The 17,191-nt window shown below is 37.7% G+C and overlaps 1 protein-coding gene and 2 pseudogenes across 1 annotated transcript in view; all 3 read right to left on the reverse strand.

The window, feature by feature from the left end:
- Window positions 1-17,191, reverse strand: part of LOC116101019 (solute carrier family 22 member 19) — a 36,426-nt gene that overhangs the window by 16,282 nt on the left and 2,953 nt on the right. The window contains exons 3-5 of the mRNA XM_031384718.1: window positions 2,082-2,236; window positions 1,812-1,980; window positions 288-411 (exon numbers count right to left, since the gene is read on the reverse strand). Of these exons, the coding sequence (XP_031240578.1) occupies window positions 288-411; window positions 1,812-1,980; window positions 2,082-2,236 (448 nt within the window). The remainder of the gene's footprint in view (window positions 1-287; window positions 412-1,811; window positions 1,981-2,081; window positions 2,237-17,191) is intronic.
- LOC116104102 lies at window positions 4,314-7,580 on the reverse strand (annotated as a pseudogene).
- On the reverse strand, window positions 10,832-10,924 carry LOC116104234 (annotated as a pseudogene).

Raw genomic sequence — 17,191 nt, forward strand, 5'->3', positions numbered from 1 at the left:
CCTATATACTTGCTTACAGGTCAGTCTAATAGAGGAATTTTCTAACTTTAGAGTCCCTCTTTGCAGATGACCTTAGCTTTTGTGAATTTAACAACCTCAATAACAAAAAAATAATCAGCATAGAATTCAAGTAACAAAATGAAGAAAAACGGAAGTGACTTTAATTTTTTGAATGAAAATTCTTATACAGTGTTTTCCATCACTATGCCTGGCATCTTGGGCACTAACTTCTACAAACTTACCAAGTTTGTGTTTCCTTTGTGTCATAACCAGTTCTTATAGCTCACCTCCAAGGTTAGGGCATCTTCTGAATTCTTCATTCCATTCATGCATGCAGCTTTTCTAAGTTCCTTTAAACTTTTCTGAGGTTTGTTGGTCACAATTAGCCATCGAGCTGACTCTGACAACCACCTGCTCAAGAGGATGTAAGATAATTATCAATTGCCTTATACTTTTAAAAACCACATTTATAATTTAAAAAATGATATGTATCCTTGAACAATTATATTCTTTAATTTAATAACTACTACTCATTCAATTACATTAATAAATACAATCTAATACTATCTGGATCTTTACTAGGAAAATGGGGAATAACTCATACATGGCTTACACTTGCACTCCCAGAATGCAGACTCGAAGTCATGTTGGTCTGCACACTCTTACTTGAATATATATTTACATAGAGTTCACAGAACTACAACATGAGAGACACTTGAATACACATTTTCCAAATTCCTTGTTAAGGTAAACATTTATACCTAATTTGTTCTTATACTAGGAATGAACCACTGAATAAAGTGCAGTCATTGCTGCTCCTTGCAATCAATGCTTTCTGGCCACAAAGGCAAGCTAACACCATCTTCACTTCTAATCTATAAGATGGGGATGGCAGCTTCATAATTTTGATGGCTGTGTTGTGAAGATAAAGTGATATGGAAGAGCCTGTGGGAGGGTTCTTCCTCTTCTCTGTATAAACTCATCTCACTATATTAAGCATATGTAAGCATTTTCTAGCCCTTCCTAATAAATATGCCTCCTCTGTTGATACAGCACATCTTGTCTTTTTTTTTTTAAGTGGAAAGCAAGGGAATCCAAAGAGCCAGTGGGAGAGTTGGCCATTCTGCCTACCACTTCAAATTGGAGAAGTCATGATTTTCATTCATTAAACAGTCATGAATATAAACTTAATATGCCTTTTGTTTAATATCAAAGTCATCATAATTTTCAATACATTTCTTTTTGTTTGTAAAGCCACTCATAGAAATACAAACTACAACAGAGGCAGTCTGATCTTGAAGTGTTTATTACTGACTGGATAATTGAGACTTAGTAGCAAGGTCAGGCAGAAAGACTGGAGAACATTCTGGTAGAGATTAATTGCTAATTTCTGCTTTTGTGTGTTTTCTCTAGTACATAAAAATAAACTGTGCATGGTGAAATTTGGACATCAACTAGTATACATTCTTTTTACTGTAAATAAGCCAAATTCAAGTGAACAAAATACAGAACTCACAGGTAAATAGGATTTTCAAATAAGGATGAATGCTTATCAGAAAATGCAGGTCTTTTACTCAATATATGTATGATTATGATTTTATAAAGCTGCTTATTGCTTATCTTAAATTCAAGTTGAATCCAGTCTTCTCAGTTTTATATGACAGAGATACTTGTCGTCTTGTCATATAAATACAAAGAGGAGTGAACACTGTCTTTTTTGGACCAAGGACAGATGTATTTCTTATGTCCTGCTTCCATGTTCATTGTCATTCCTGGATTCCACAATACAGAGGAGGAAAGAAGGCTCATACCTTGTGGGAATAAGGAGTAAGAACATTGGTATAGACACTGCCAGCTGGAGATGGTGCCAGTTTCGAATACCAAAAGCCAGGCCTCCCAATAGTATCTGTCCAATTCCTGAGGCACAAAATATCAGTGCCATTATCATAGCTTGGTATTTAGAACTTGTCCATTCTAATACTGAAAGAAGAGAAAATGAAGTTTGACTTCTAAGAAAGGTGGGAAGGACACCCAGGTCAAACCCAAAGCTTGTACAATGCTCATCAAAAGCTTTGACTTACTGAGCAAAGCACTGTTTGTCTTCAGGGATGAGGAAGAAATCCCTGTGAGGAATCGAAGTGAGCAGTAGATGAGGAAGGTGGGAGCAAAAGCTACACAGGTTTCAGTGATGGCCATTTTCAGTAAAGAACATGTAAAAATCAGCTTCCTCCCAAACCTGAGGAAAAGGAAGGATTTGATTACAGGAACAATAACAGTTGGTGTAAGCAACAAAGACAAGAACTTAAAAAGAACAGACATTTCCTGAAGCAAAGCTTCTTCCCACGCAATCTTCTTTTTTAGGTGGGGTCTTAGTATGTAGTCATTGCCAGCTTCCTTATTATGTAGTGAAACTTATTAGTAGCCATAGTATGGAACTTACTACATAGCCAAAGCTGGCCTCAAACCTTCAGAGACCTGCTTGCCTCTGCATTCCTTCCAACAGCTGGGGTTTAAAGTGTGCATCACCACCTCTACTCTTCTCAGTTTCTTACCACTAGCTTTTCATGTGAGTTAAGCCATATATGACAGACTACTAAACTGGAATTTAAATACAAATATGTTGTACTAAATTATGCACTTAGCATATCTATTAGCTATATATTTCATTGCTGTGAAAAAGTGTCTGACAGAAGCTACTTAAAGGAAAGACTGGTTCAGGCTCATAGCTTCTGAGCGTGCGATTCCCCACAGTGAGGATGTGTGATGTCAGGAGCATGTGACAGAGTTCTCTTGGAGTAGAGTTCACACAGAAACCAAAATGAGTATCTCTTAACATTAACCTCAAGCCTGGCAATTCTGCCAATCATTTCCCACATCCCAATGTTCCATAACCTTCTAAAACTTCTCCCTCAGCTAAGGAATCAAATATTCAAACACATAAACCTGTGGTGTCTAAAGATTCAAATTCAAAAGAGAAACTCTGAAATGAGAATTAATCACTTTTATATAATCACTTATTTCAATCTTTTGATTATTGATTTTATATTGATTATTTCTCTGAACAAAGGTCTTTGCATTCACTATCTTAGATTTTATCTTCTCAAATTTGCATGTTGGTATATCAAAGATAACATTATACCTTTCAAAAAAAAGACATCCCTTCTTTATTCTCTCCTCTTTATACTCCCGTAGGTCATATAGGAGCTTGTGGAAGTCCCATAAGTCCACTGAATGCTATTCACCTGTAAATCACTTTTGGTTTCCTTCCTTCTTTCTTTTTTCTTTTAAAAATATTTATGTATTTATTTTCTGTTTATGAGTACACTGTTGCTGTCTTTAGACACACCAGAAAGGGAATTGGATCCCATTACAGATGGTTGTGAGCCACCATGTGGTTGTTGGGAATTGAACTCAGGACCTCTGGAAGAATAGTCAGTGCTCTTACCTGGTGAGTCACGTTTCCAGCCCCTCTTTTGGTTTCTTAATCTTGATGGTTTCTTCTGTTCTGTTTCTCGTCTCTAATTCATTATTGTATTTGGGTTATCTTCCACTTAATGTGTCAAGAGAAAATTTTAATTGACTGTATTTTTAAATCCAGGTTTCTATTTTATTCCTTTTCTATTACTGAGGCTCCCACATACCGGTTTCCTTGTTGCTGTTAGTACTTTGTCCTGTTCTATACTTTTACATATATTTAAGATATATCTTTTAAAGTTTTTTCTAGTAAATCTCCCACAGAGACTGCTCTGAGTATGTTTCATTTTGAATAGTGTTGGATGTCTCACCTCAGTTTACTCTGATCTCAAAGTTGGCCTTAAACCCAATAGGCCATACTTCTTTTTTTCTTGTCATATTTATTATTGAATTATTCTTATAAAATTGTATTTGATTGTTATAATGTTGAAATTTGGAATTCAGATTCTTTTTTTTCCTTTGATTTTAGATTTTACTGTGGTATAGTAGCCAAGTTTTGTACATAACCATAAATAGTTTTCTCTTGGCAATTCTGAGTTTGGGGAAGAAAAGGCAATGGCTAGAAAGCAATAGTCCTGTTGCTCTTTCTTCCCACGCTACACCCACAGCCACAACATCTACCTCTACTTTCCTGACCCTGAAGTAGGTTATAAGATGCATCATTAGTACTTTAGAGCTTAACACTTGGAGGAAAAAAAGTGGTTTTGTGTAATCATATCTGGAATTCCAGTTTACCATAAACAACATGCAGAGTGAAGTGTACCTTCTCATTCCTGTGCAGGGAGAACTCACACAAGGCCTTTATGTTTTGGCAGATCTGTGCACACAGGCTACTTCGATTACAAATTTTCTCCTGGTTGGTACTGTGGCTCTGTAGCAGTGAAGTAGTCTTCCAAGAAGGACTGAATATATTCAAATGTTGGTCTTTCATTAGGATCCTTCTTCCAGCAAAGATTCATCAATTCATGGAGGGATTCTGGACAGGCCTGAGGGCGAGGCATTCTGTACCCTCACTCTACTTATTCCAGCAGTTCAGTTTATCATAGCTGGATATGGCACTCTTCCTTTTGTTACCAGTTCTGTCTGTAGAATTCCAAATGACTACACATTTGACTTTATTGTAAATTGACCAAACAGCGCAGCCTCAGGAGCTGTCCACTTGATTGGAAATTTTGCACCTTGTTTTGCTGTGTATTCATGGTCTTCAATTAATCTTGCTAATCCAAAATCTGCTGTTTTGCATATTTTCTCCTACAAGAATATTAGCAGCTCAGAGATTTCAGTGAATATAGTTCATTCTTTCAATATATGCCATGGCATCAGCAATCTGAGCAGCTATATCAACCAGCTGTGGAAGCTTCAAGTACTTTTTCCATCTCCTTCCTTAAGGACATCTAACAAGCTCCCTTTTGACAAAAACTCAGTGACAATATAAATTGTCTCTTCAGAAACAACGACATAGAGTAGAACAAGTTTATCATGTCTTAACTTTTTCATTATCTGAGCTTCTTGAAGGAATGCTTCTGGCACCACTGCACCTGGTTTTAGTGTTTTGGTTGCTACTTTTGTAGTTCCATTCCATGTTCCCATCCACACTTCGCCAAAGCATCCTTGACCTAGTATAACCTCTAGTTGCAGAGATTGTCAAGGGATTTCCCCAAGCATCTTTTGCTAGACCTTGAGTCTGGGTTTTCACAGTTGGTCACACAGTTGTTAACTTGTGGCATAATCCATCAGTATGTTCTGTGTAATGCTTCATCAGTTTCTGCAGAGTATCAAACTGAGTTCTGGTCGTGATGCACCTTTGTCAAGTTTTCTGATTTTGTAATGTTTCACATTGTCACCCCTTACCTCATCCCAATCATGAACTGAGAGGGAATAAGCAGCTTTAGTAGTTTAACTTTCTCTTACTAAGCATACACCTTGCTGATTCCCAGGATTCAGAAGTAATCTTTTGGCATCTTTTCTCCCCACTTTGCCAAATACAAGTCTTCTGCCTGAATGGGGTCTGTTGGGTAATTGCTAGGTATGTGGCCGCTCATTCTGATAGCAGCTGGTCTTGCTTCCCACCCGTTTCCTTCTGCATTGTTAATTATTTGAAATCTTCCACCCTTCTTAGGAAAGGCCTTCTGTAGTTCTAGCTTCGTGGACTTCAGATTCTTATTTTCACAAAAATGTTATTCATTTATTTTGTTTTTGAAATATAGTGGCCTTTAACTTTTATGACTTTATCAAACTGTTGCAAAGAGTGTCCTTTGCCCTACATTGTCACTGAAGTCTTAAATTTCTTTTTTTTCAATTATATTTTTATTAGATATTTTCTTTATTTACATTTCAAATGATATCTCCTTTCCTGGTTTCCACTCTGGGGAAAAAAATTCTGTTCCCTCCCCCCTCCCCCTGCTCACCAACCTACCTTCTCCCACTTCTTGACCCTGGCATTTCCCTACATTGGGGCACAGAACCTTCACAGGACCAAGGGACTCTCCTCCCATTGATGACTGACTGGGCCATCCTCTGCTACATATGCAGCTGGAGCCATTAGTCCCACCATGTGTACTCTTTGATTGGTAGTTTAGTCCCTGGGAGGTCTGAAGGTACTAGCTAGTTCATATTGTTGTTTGTCCTTAGGGGCTGCAAGCCCTTCATTCAGCTCCTTAGGTCCTTTCTCTAGCTCTTCCACTGGGGACCTTTTGCTCAGTCCAATGGATGGCTGTGAGCCTCTAATTCTGTATTAGCCGGACACTGTCAGAGCCTTCAGGAGACAACTATATCAGACTCCTGTCAGCCAGCACTTGCTGGCATCCACAATAGTGTCTGGGTTTGGTGATTGAATATGAAAAGGATTAAATTTCTTTATATTATACTGTCTAAAGTTTTTATGCATATTTCTTGGAATGCCAAGATAGCGTCTATTTTTGGTGGCAGACTGCACTTGCTTACTTTAATACAAGAACTAGTTTGATGTGTAAGCTTAAGATGTCTATATTATTTGAGGATGAGTATCACTTCATGTTACATGATAATGTTCTATATTCACACATATGTTTTCTGGGTTAATTAAAAATAAGATGATAGAGTAAATGCATACTTGTATTAAAAGGTACCAAATATGAAAAGTAAAACCTCCAATAAAAATAGAGATGGTGAGAATGAATTAAAGATAAAGACCTAAATGCCAACTAATTCTTTGACCAGATGAAATAATGCCATCAATTAACATAGTCTATGTAAGAAAGAAATGGTTGAAGAAGCTACACTAGGATTGGACAGAATTAAAGGTTTAGAAAAAAATGTTTATCTAAGTTCAGTGGTATCCACCTGTAATTCAGTAATTTGGTAAATTGAGGTAGATGAATCATGATTTCAATGCTCCTCTAGTACACAAAGAATTCAAGGCCAGTGTAGATTATTCAGTAAGACACTAATAGGAATTCTGTTTGCAGAAGTCTTTGTTTCTTATTCTGCAAAGACATAGGAATTCACATCAGTTCAGGCAGAACAAGCAGTCATAGTTTATCTTTATTAGGATAGGAAGCAAGAGCATGACATCCACTCCAGAGTGGGTGCCACATGAGGCAAGTGATAGCAGAAAAGCTTTCCTCTAATACCTCGGTTTGTAAGTCTGTGTCTACTACATGTCTTCCCTTTGTTAATTCCTAGAATGGTCTGAGGTTTGCTCCTCCTTGAGAGAGAAGGAAGCTTCTTAGAAACTGTTTTGTTTTTAATCTACAACCGAGACTGTTAAAATTAGGTCAATAGATATATAGATATTTGTGAAGATAGAAGTTCCCATGGAGTTGAAAAGTTCATGAGGACAAAGTTGTTTTGGGCATGCTCTTCAGAGAGGTTTTCTGTGGGAGCCAGGCAGAGGCTGTTGGGGTTGGCTTTGTTTTTCACAAAGTGCTGTGCTTCCTTCTGTCCATAATGCCCAGACAAGTCCTTCCTTCTGTCCACAACGCCCAGCTGCTTGCCTTTTGATTTATCTTGCCCTGTGTTCCCAAACTTTCTGCTTCAACCTTAACATCTGCTTCAATGCTAATAATCCTAAAGCTTTGCAATTTGAGGCAAGAAGATTGTGATTTTAGCATTACCTTGGAATACATGTAGAACTAATATGTTATATATAATGAGACACTGTCTTTAAAAATGGAACAATAAATATGTGAACTAATTGAAAGGTTAATAATTTAGAGTATTCATTGAGATATAGAGAAACACATTATGCTAAAATAGCAGTTTATAGTTATACAAACATATTTTTCAACACACAAAACACATATATATGTATCTATATATGTATATACATATATAAACAAATAGATTCACAGAGTGAGAGATTTTAGCATCTCTATCCCAGTAATCCAAACAATAGGTAGTGAATAATCACAAGATTCAGGATTTAAGGATGGAGCTCTCCCACCAACATGACCTTATTGTTATAGATACCATCCTATCCTCAAGAGTGGTAGAAGACACATTTTTTTGTGATCTTAATGAGTTCCTCCATGATTCATACTTTGAAACTTATGGGCCAGAATGACAGTACTAAGACATTGGATCTTTGAGACTTCATTAACTATGAGAGTAGTGCCTTCACTTATGGGATTAGTAACCTTATGAAAGAGGACTGAGGGAGCTCTATGAATGGCGTACCACGTGAGAACACTGTGTTGGCCTCTTCTGCTGTGTGAAAATGTAGTTATTTGTATGACAGAAATGGGTATCTATTTAAAGGATATGTTTGCAGGCATATATTTCAAAATTTTGTACCATAAATTGTGATGACCACTGTCATTAGATAAATTTCTTTACATGGCTGACAGTACGATTTTTAGAAATCTGCTTTGGGGCAACTTAGCTCTTTTCTACCCACATTCTCAGCCTTTCCTTCCAGCCCATATCCATTTCTTTCTACTACCCACCAATCCTCTGAAGCACTTTCTACCAGGGACCCCACAGCCTCACACTTGCCTAGCATCCATAGAGGGTAACAATAACCAAAAAACAGAACATCCACCACACAAAGAAAAACTACCAAGATAATATGCCTCCAGAAGAACCCTATTGCAGTTAGACTCTGAATAAAGCAATTCAGCTGAAGCACAAAACAAGGACTTCAAAATAGCAATTATGAAAATATCTAAGGACATGAAAGAAGATATGAATAAGTAGCAAAATTAAGTCTGTAAAAATATGAACAGTTAAGTAAATAATGAAAATAGAATAAGACATGAGGATAGAATTTAACAAATAAATAAAATCACTAAATAAAACCAAAACTGAAATAAAACTGGAAATTAAATTTAGGATGTCAAATAAAAACCACAAATGTAAGTGTACAGATTACAAGACATGGAAGAGAGAAAATCAGGTTGAAGGCAAGGTAGAAGAAATGGATTGCTTAAAGGAAGTGTTAAATATAAAATTACCCAGGCAATCTGGGATAAAACATCTAGGAAATCTGGGACACTATCAAGGGACTAAATCTATGACTAATAGGTACAAAGGAAAGAGAGGAATCCCAAGTTGAAGGCACAGAAAATATTTCCAACAAAATCATAGAAATGTCCCCAATTTAAAGAAGGAGTGCTTAGTAAGGTACAAGAAGCATACAGTACACTAAATACACAGGACCAGAAAAAAATTCCCCATGATACTTAATAATCAAAACACTAAATGTAAAAAATAAAAAAAGGTTATTAAGAGTGGCTAAAGAAAAAGACTAAGTAACATAGGAAGATGGGCCCATTAGAACAATACCTGACTTCTCAGTGGAGAATCTAAAAGCCAGAAGGGCCTGGATGAAATTCTACAAACTCTGAGAAACCTTAGATTACTATACCCAGCCTAGACTACTATACCCAGCAAAACTATTAATCACAACTGATAATCACTATCAATTGACAAAATTATCAATTACAAATTGAGGAAGAAAAACCTTCTATAATAAAACCAAATTCAAACAATTTCTATCTACCAATTCTACTCCAAAAAAGGTTCTAGAAAGGAAACTTCAATCTGAAGAGGTTATCTACCCTGAAGAAGAAACAAGGAATAAATAATTCTAGAATAGTAAATCAATATGGGAAAACTGCCACACCGTAACAAAATTACAAGAACCAATAAACACTGCTCATTGATAATTCTTAATATTAGTGGTCTCAAGTTCCCAATAAAAAGACACAGATTAACATAATTAGATTAGAAAGCAGATGCCTGACTTTGGATCCTGTTTCCCTAACTGGGCTCCTTGTTTAACTTCAGTGGGAGAGGATGTGCCTAGTCCCGCAGCAACTTGATGTGCCAGAGTGGGTTGGTACCCAGGGGGCACCTTAACAAAGAATAAGGGGGAGGGGTTTGAGGGAGGTGTATGTGGGGGGGCTGTGAGTGTGATGAATAAATAAATAAATTATTGAAAAAAGAAAACAGAATGCATTTTTCTGATGTATCCAAGAAACACATCTTACCATCAAGAATAAACATCACCTCATGGTAAAGGGATGAAAAATGTTATTACAAGCAAATGGAGCTGGAAACAAGCAGGTATAGCAATATCTGACCAAATAGATTTCAAACAAAAATTATTCAGAAGAGATAGGGAAGAATACTACATAGTCACTAAAGAAAAAAAAAATCCACCAAGAGGATATTGCAATTATAAACATTTGTGTACCAAACACAGAAACACTCTACTTCATAAAAGAAATTCTACTATAGTTAAAATCACATATTGACCCTCACAAATTGATAGATTGTGACCACAAAAACCCACTTCCACCAATAGTCAGGAAACAAAAAACTAAACAGAGAAATGTAGTTAAAAATCGCAACAAATCAAATGGACATTTACAGGACTCTTTACTCAAGCACACACTTTCTTTTCAGGTTCTTATGGAACATCTACAAGATGGTCCATACACTCAGACACAAAGCAAGTTTCAACAGATGCAAGAAAATTGAAATAACACCCTGAATTCTGACTACCCTAGATTAAAGCTAGATGTCAACAACAGAAGTAACGGGGACTTTACATTCTCATGGACACTGAACAAGTCACCACTGAATGAAAAATGGGTCAGGACAGACGTCAACAAGGACACTGATAGCACAGGCACTAAGACCAACAATTAATAAATGGGACCTCATGAAACTAAAACGTTTCTGTACAGCAGAGGACATCTTTCAGGCAAAGTAGGAATCTACATAATGGGAAAAGATCTCCACCAATTACATCTGATAGAGGGTTAATATCAAAATATATAAAGAACTAAAAAATACCCTTAACATCAACAAAACAAATAACCCATTTAAAATAGGGTACAGAACTAAGCAGAGAGTTCTTTTTTTTTTTTTTTTAAATATGGAACACTTCACAAATTTGCGTGTCATCCTTGCACAGGGGCCATGTTAATCTTCCAATTTTAGTATATGTGCTGCCGAAGTGAACATGAGAGTTCTTTTTTTTTTTTTTAGGTTTGATTCCTTTTAAATTTTTTTTTCTTTTACAGTGCAGTCATTATCCCTCTCCTGGTCCATCCTCCAGCAGTCCCTCCTCCCACTCCTCCTCCCCCATCTCCAAGAGAATGTCCCCATCCTTCCAAGCCCCTGCCAGGTCTCTCTACTCCCTGGGGTCTCAAGTCTCTAGAAGGTTAGGTGCATCTTTTCTCACTGAGGAATACTAGAATCTACTATAGACCTTAAGGAAACAAGATATAAATGCATGTTCCCTGTAGTGTGACAGTTTCAATATTTCAAAAATGTTTGAGTATCTACCATTTGGTAACATATGAATCAACCTATTTCAATGGTTTTCCTTGTCACTCTGAAAATGAGCTATAGTACTACTTCTTAGTGTTTATGTCACTGGCTTCATAACTCATCAAAAATTTACTTTCATAGTTGCTTAATGCATGCATTCACACCATTCATTTTTCTATGCCACATAGAAGAGGAAGCAATGAGAAGAGAAAAGAGAGGGAAGGAGTGCAGTGAGAGTGGGAGAAAGAGCTAAAACTAGAACCAGTTTCTATTACATCCTTTATCTCTATATTTTAATCTAATAACACAGAATGAAAGGACTAGCTCCCAAGATGTTATTTGCACACAAAGAACAAAGGAACCAGCAGGTTCCAAGGATTGGAAAACATTTTGAAATAGTTTTGCAGGTATTTAGAAAACTTGGTCTACAGACAAATGGAAAACCCAGCTTGCAACTGATGTCCAAAGAAGGAACTATGGATATCACTCCTAAATTGCAGATTTATCTTTGTGGTCTTCTTGTTAGAACTGTAGATGTAGGGCTGGAGTGATGGCTCAGTGGTTACGACCATTGACTGCTCTTCCAGAGGTTCTGAGTTCAATTCCCAGCAACCACATGATGGCTCACAATGCCCTCATCTGGTTGGTCTGAGGACAGCTACAGTATACTCATATATACATAAAATAAATAAATAAATAAATAAGAAAATAAATAAATAAAATCTTAAAAAAAAAGAATTGTAGATGTAGCTCAGGAGAAGCCCATAGAAAAATGCATGGACAAATCAGTTATCTGAACTTTTAAAATACAAGAATCTTGTTCATCAAGTACACTAAAATTCTCTTTAAAGATGTATTTATATGCATGCATGTGGAATTCAAAGCAGAATTCTGAGATATATGTAAAATTATATGCATATCATATATAATATATACCATATATGTGACTTTTAAACAATGTATCAAACATGATTGCTACTTTCTCTGATATAAATACCAATGTCACCCTTCTAAAACAAACTCAAAATTCTCAACTTAGTGAAATAAGGGATTTGGGAACCAGAAAATATCATCTTGACTGAGGTAACTCAGACCCAAAAGGACATGCATGGTATGTACTCACTAATAAGTGGATATTAGCCCCCCCACAAAACATACAGAATACCCAAGATACAGTGCACAGAATTCAAAAAGGTCAACAAGCTGAAGGGCCCAAGTGGGGACGTTTCAGTCCCACTTTAGAGGGAGAAGAAAAGAATTACAGTGGGGGAGGGAGGGAGGAGCCTGGGAGGGAAAGTGGACAGGGTTAGGGGAAGAGGGGAACATGATCTGGTATTGGGTGGGGGAAAAGGACTGAAGCCCCGAGGACCAGCAGAAAGAATGGAAACTGGGAACCTTGGGAGGTAGGAGGTTGGGGGGACCCTCCAGAATATACCAGAGATCTGGGAGCTGAGAGATTCTCAGGACTCAAAGGAAGGGACCTTAGATAAAATGCCCTACAATGGGGAGAGAGAACTTGTAGAGCCCACTTCCAGCAGACAGACAGGGCATCAAGTGAGGGATGGGGTTGCTATTCCACAGTCAAAACTCTGACCCATAATTGTTCCTGTCTGAAAGAACTGCAGGGATGGAGATGGAGAAGAGCCTGAGGGAAAGGAGGTCCAGTGACAGGCCCAAAGTGGGATCCAGCTCAAGGGGAGGTCCCAAGGCCTGACACTATTACTGAGGCTATAGAGTGCTTACAAAAGGGACCTATCATGACTATTTTCTGAAAGATCAAACAAGCAGCTGAAAGAGTCAGATGCAGATATTTGTACCCAACCAGTGGGCAGAAGCTGCTGACCCCTGTGGTTGAATTAGGGGAAGGTGGAAGAAGTTGAGGAGGGTGACCCTGTAGGAGGACTAGCAGTCTCAATTAACCTGGACCCCTGAGATCTCTCAGATACTGGACCACCAACCAGGCAGCATAACCAGCTGATATGAGCCCCCTGACCTCCCCAACTCATATATAGCACAGGACTGCTGGGTCTGGGTTCAGTCAGAGAAATGCAACTATTTTTCAAGAGACTGCAGGCCCCAGGAAATTTAGAGGTCTGGTGTTGTGGGTGGTGGGTAGTAGGGACATCCTCATGGAGACAGGGCATGGGGAGGAGGTATGGGATGTAGAACAGTCAGAGGGTGGACTGGGAGGGCAATAAAATCTGGAGTATAAATAAATAAATACATAAATGAATATTAAAAAAGATGGCCAGTGGTCAATTGAATGTAAAACTCAAAAGAGATAAGGGGCACTTTGGATGAATGGAACAGGAAAGATTAATGGGGAGATGCCCATAAACAAAATATTTATACTTTTTCAGATAGAGCATTCAGATGGAAAAGGACTGAAAAACTTTTCCTTTACAAGCCTGGAGCAGTGGAATATTGCAAACTCTGTCATTTCAGCTGTAGACAGAGCTTCATGAAAATTGTGAGCCAGTAATTTTTTCTGTGAATTGGTGAAACATTCCTAGCAGAGATTATATTTAAAGATACTTCTGTGAAAGGAAGGAGAAATAACCCCTGCTATGCATTGCAAATACTCACACTAATGAGATCTGTGTTCATTCAGATTTTCCCTTAGAAATGTGTTGAGCCTGGAAACATTTGTATTAATGTCTTAGTTCTGAGCCTAGAAAATGTCTGGATGCTGTGAGAAGCAAAGAAATCAATGAAGAGTATAGAATTAGACAGTGGCCCTGAGTCAAAGTTTTGTGTTAAGGGATGGTCTGGACTCAAATCCCTCATTCCATTAAGCTGAGAGTTCTTAAAAGACAAAACATATATGGGTGAGAAACAACAAAAAAATGTTCAACATATTTAGCCACCAAAGAAATGCAAATCAAAATTACTTTAAAATTTCATCTTACACCAGTCAGAATGGCTAAGATCAATAAAACATGTAGCAGCACTTGCTGGTGAGGATGTGGAGTGAGGGAAACACTCACCCATTGCCAGTGAAACTGAAAACATGTACAGTTGCTATGGAAACCAGTGTTGTGGCTCAGAAGGAAGCTTGGAATAGATCTACCACTAGATCTAGCTATACCCAAAGGACCATATCCTACTACAGAGATGCTTGCTTATCCATGTTCATTGGGGCTATTCATAATAGCCAAAGATTGGAAACAGCTTAGATACCCATCAACTGATGAATAGATAATGTCATATACTTATGCAATAAAGTACTATTTAGCTGTTAAAAATGAAATTATGAAATTCATAGGTAAATGGATGGAGCTAGAACAAAAATCACCCAGAGTAAAGTAACCAAGACCTAAAGAGATAAATAATATATGTTTTCTTTTAATGTGTACCTTAGTTAATGTTCTGTTGCTGTGAAGCGTCACCATGACAATAACTCTTATAAAGGAAAGCATCTCATTGAAGCTGGCTTACAGGTTCAGAGGTTTAGTCCATTACCATCATGGTGGGAAGAAGTATGGCAGCATGCAGGCAGACATGGTGCTGGAGAGGTAGCTGAGCATTCTACACTACTTGGTTTGGCGGGCAGCAGAAAGAGTAGGGAGCATTTGAAACCTCAAGTCCAGCTTCAGTGACACACTTCCTCCAACAGTGCCACACCTACTCCAACAAGGTGACTAAGCATTTGTATCTATGAGCCTAGTGGGGGCATTCTTGTTCAAATCACCACAATGTGGATATTAGTTTTCAATCTTTCCAAATGCTTCCTACAATTTCAATAACCACAGAGCACAGAGTAAGGACTTGGGGAGGAAGAGAGCATGTCCAAGGAAGGGGAAATAGAATGAACTGTTATGGAGAGACAAAGGGAAAACTATAATAAGAGGATTAAATAAAGAAGGTAATAAAAGAGAAAGGTAAAGGAGGGACTATGGCAAAAGAGAAGCAACACTAAAGGACATTTAAAAAAAAACATATGTAACCCTACTACTGTAAAAACTCCCTAAAACACATACAGATATGAAAGGAATCTAGATGGATTTATCAAATAATAGGGAGACAATGTCCCAGCTAGGCAGCTCATGCCACCAGGGAACCCTCCACTGCCAAGAATGAGTTACATTTTGTTGAGTCGTTAGCAAAGGGGCCTCATGGAAGCCCCCAAACAACACAGAATTGAGAAAGAATCGAGAAAGAGCTATCAGTCTGTCAATCTTGTCCATGTCCAGGCTAGGAGAGGTTTCCTGTGTTGTCAAGGTTACTCTTCACAATCTGATGGTGAAACTCCATTTCTGAAGACTACACTTGCATATAACACTTGCAGTGAACATGGAGAAGTCAAAATGGTGCCTAATTAGAAGGTTCATTCCTAAGGATTAGCATTCAGAGCATTAGAAAGTTCTCTGTATGCTACCCAAGGAGTGAAGTAATCATCAATAGCTCCTAGCTCCAAACCCTGTAATCTCTGACAGGAACATGCCTGCAGGGTGTGTTGGTACAACAGTGGCACAAATATTAAGGGAGTAACCAACTACTTTTTGATTGGATGTAAGGCCCACTCCATGAGGTGGAACTCATATCTAAGACTACTAAAGTGGACCAGTACCCGACAGTAGGTAGGTCATAGGGGAATACCTGCTACTATTCTACTATGAAAGGAACATAGCAATGAAATGATGCCTACTGACATATTAAAAAACCCATATATCAATACCTTACTCAGCCATCATCATAGAAGATACTTATTACAATAGATAGGAATTAATACAGGGACACACAACTGGACACTAAGCAGAGTGAGAGGCGTTGGAGCACTCATTCCTAAATTGGATGTTTTCATCAGACTTCTACCCTCATGGATCAAGGAACTATGTGGAAGGGGATGGAAAGACTATAAGATCCAGAGGGTAGGGATGACTTCAAGTAAACTGTCTTCCAGACACAACAGCATTGATGTACATATACACTCACAGAGACCATGGCAGAATGCGCTACACCTGCATAAATTCAAGCCAGTTAAGGTTCAAGTACTAAGAGAGGCAAGTGGACACAGGCTTCTACCCCTAATCAAGATGCTAACTGCAATTTATACCCACTGGCAAGGGAAAAATAGGTTTTCTCCAGTGGAGTCTCATCAAGAATATTAACTGAACTACAGGGTTGGTTCCATGCCTACAAATAGTTGGCTGACACAAAATGAACTCAATGGTATTTAAAAAAGAAAAAAAACAACAACTTTTAATTTCATTTTGCTTTGCTTGGGCATTTTTTTTGTTTCATTGGTCTTTTGCTTGTTTATTTTATTTCCATTTTGTTTGTGTTTTGTGAGTTTTGTTTGTGTTTCTTTTTTATTTCATATTCTTGTTTGTTTTAAGAAAGACAATATAAAGGTAGATAGGCAGAGAGTCAAGGAACATCTGGGAGAAGTTAGGGGAGGGTGAAATGATCAAAATATAGTGTATAAAAAATTCATTTCAATTAAAGGAAAAAAATTCTACTTTGGCATAAGAAAAATAAAAACAACAGGTATGGCTTCCCAGCACATCCATTTCACCTTCCCCATATGCCACAGGTATCAAAGGACATTCCACTGTCATGCTTGAGCAATTAAAACTGTTTATTCTCTTGTCAGCATGACTAATTAAGGCAGTTTCTGAGAAGCATGGGGCCTAGTGTCTCAGATCAAGAGTGATAATGTTTCACACTAAATATTTCACTAAAACAGTCAAATAGGGTGAATTCTATATGATATGGTAAAACACACTTGTCTCATTCCCATAGAGAACTCTTCATATCTTTCTATATCGTGTTGTTTCACTTCTCTAAACCACATCTTGAATAGCTACGTCTGTGTCCACAGTACAGTTTAAAAATGGAAAACATGGTGCATGGACTTTTTTTTTGAACAGAAAACAGTATCCTTTAAAGGACCAATGGAGCTGAGGGGTTTGCAGCCCCTTAGGACGAACAACAATATGAACTAACTAGTACC

Source organism: Mastomys coucha, unplaced genomic scaffold (assembly GCF_008632895.1).
Source record: "Mastomys coucha isolate ucsf_1 unplaced genomic scaffold, UCSF_Mcou_1 pScaffold21, whole genome shotgun sequence".
Taxonomy (NCBI): domain Eukaryota; kingdom Metazoa; phylum Chordata; class Mammalia; order Rodentia; family Muridae; genus Mastomys; species Mastomys coucha.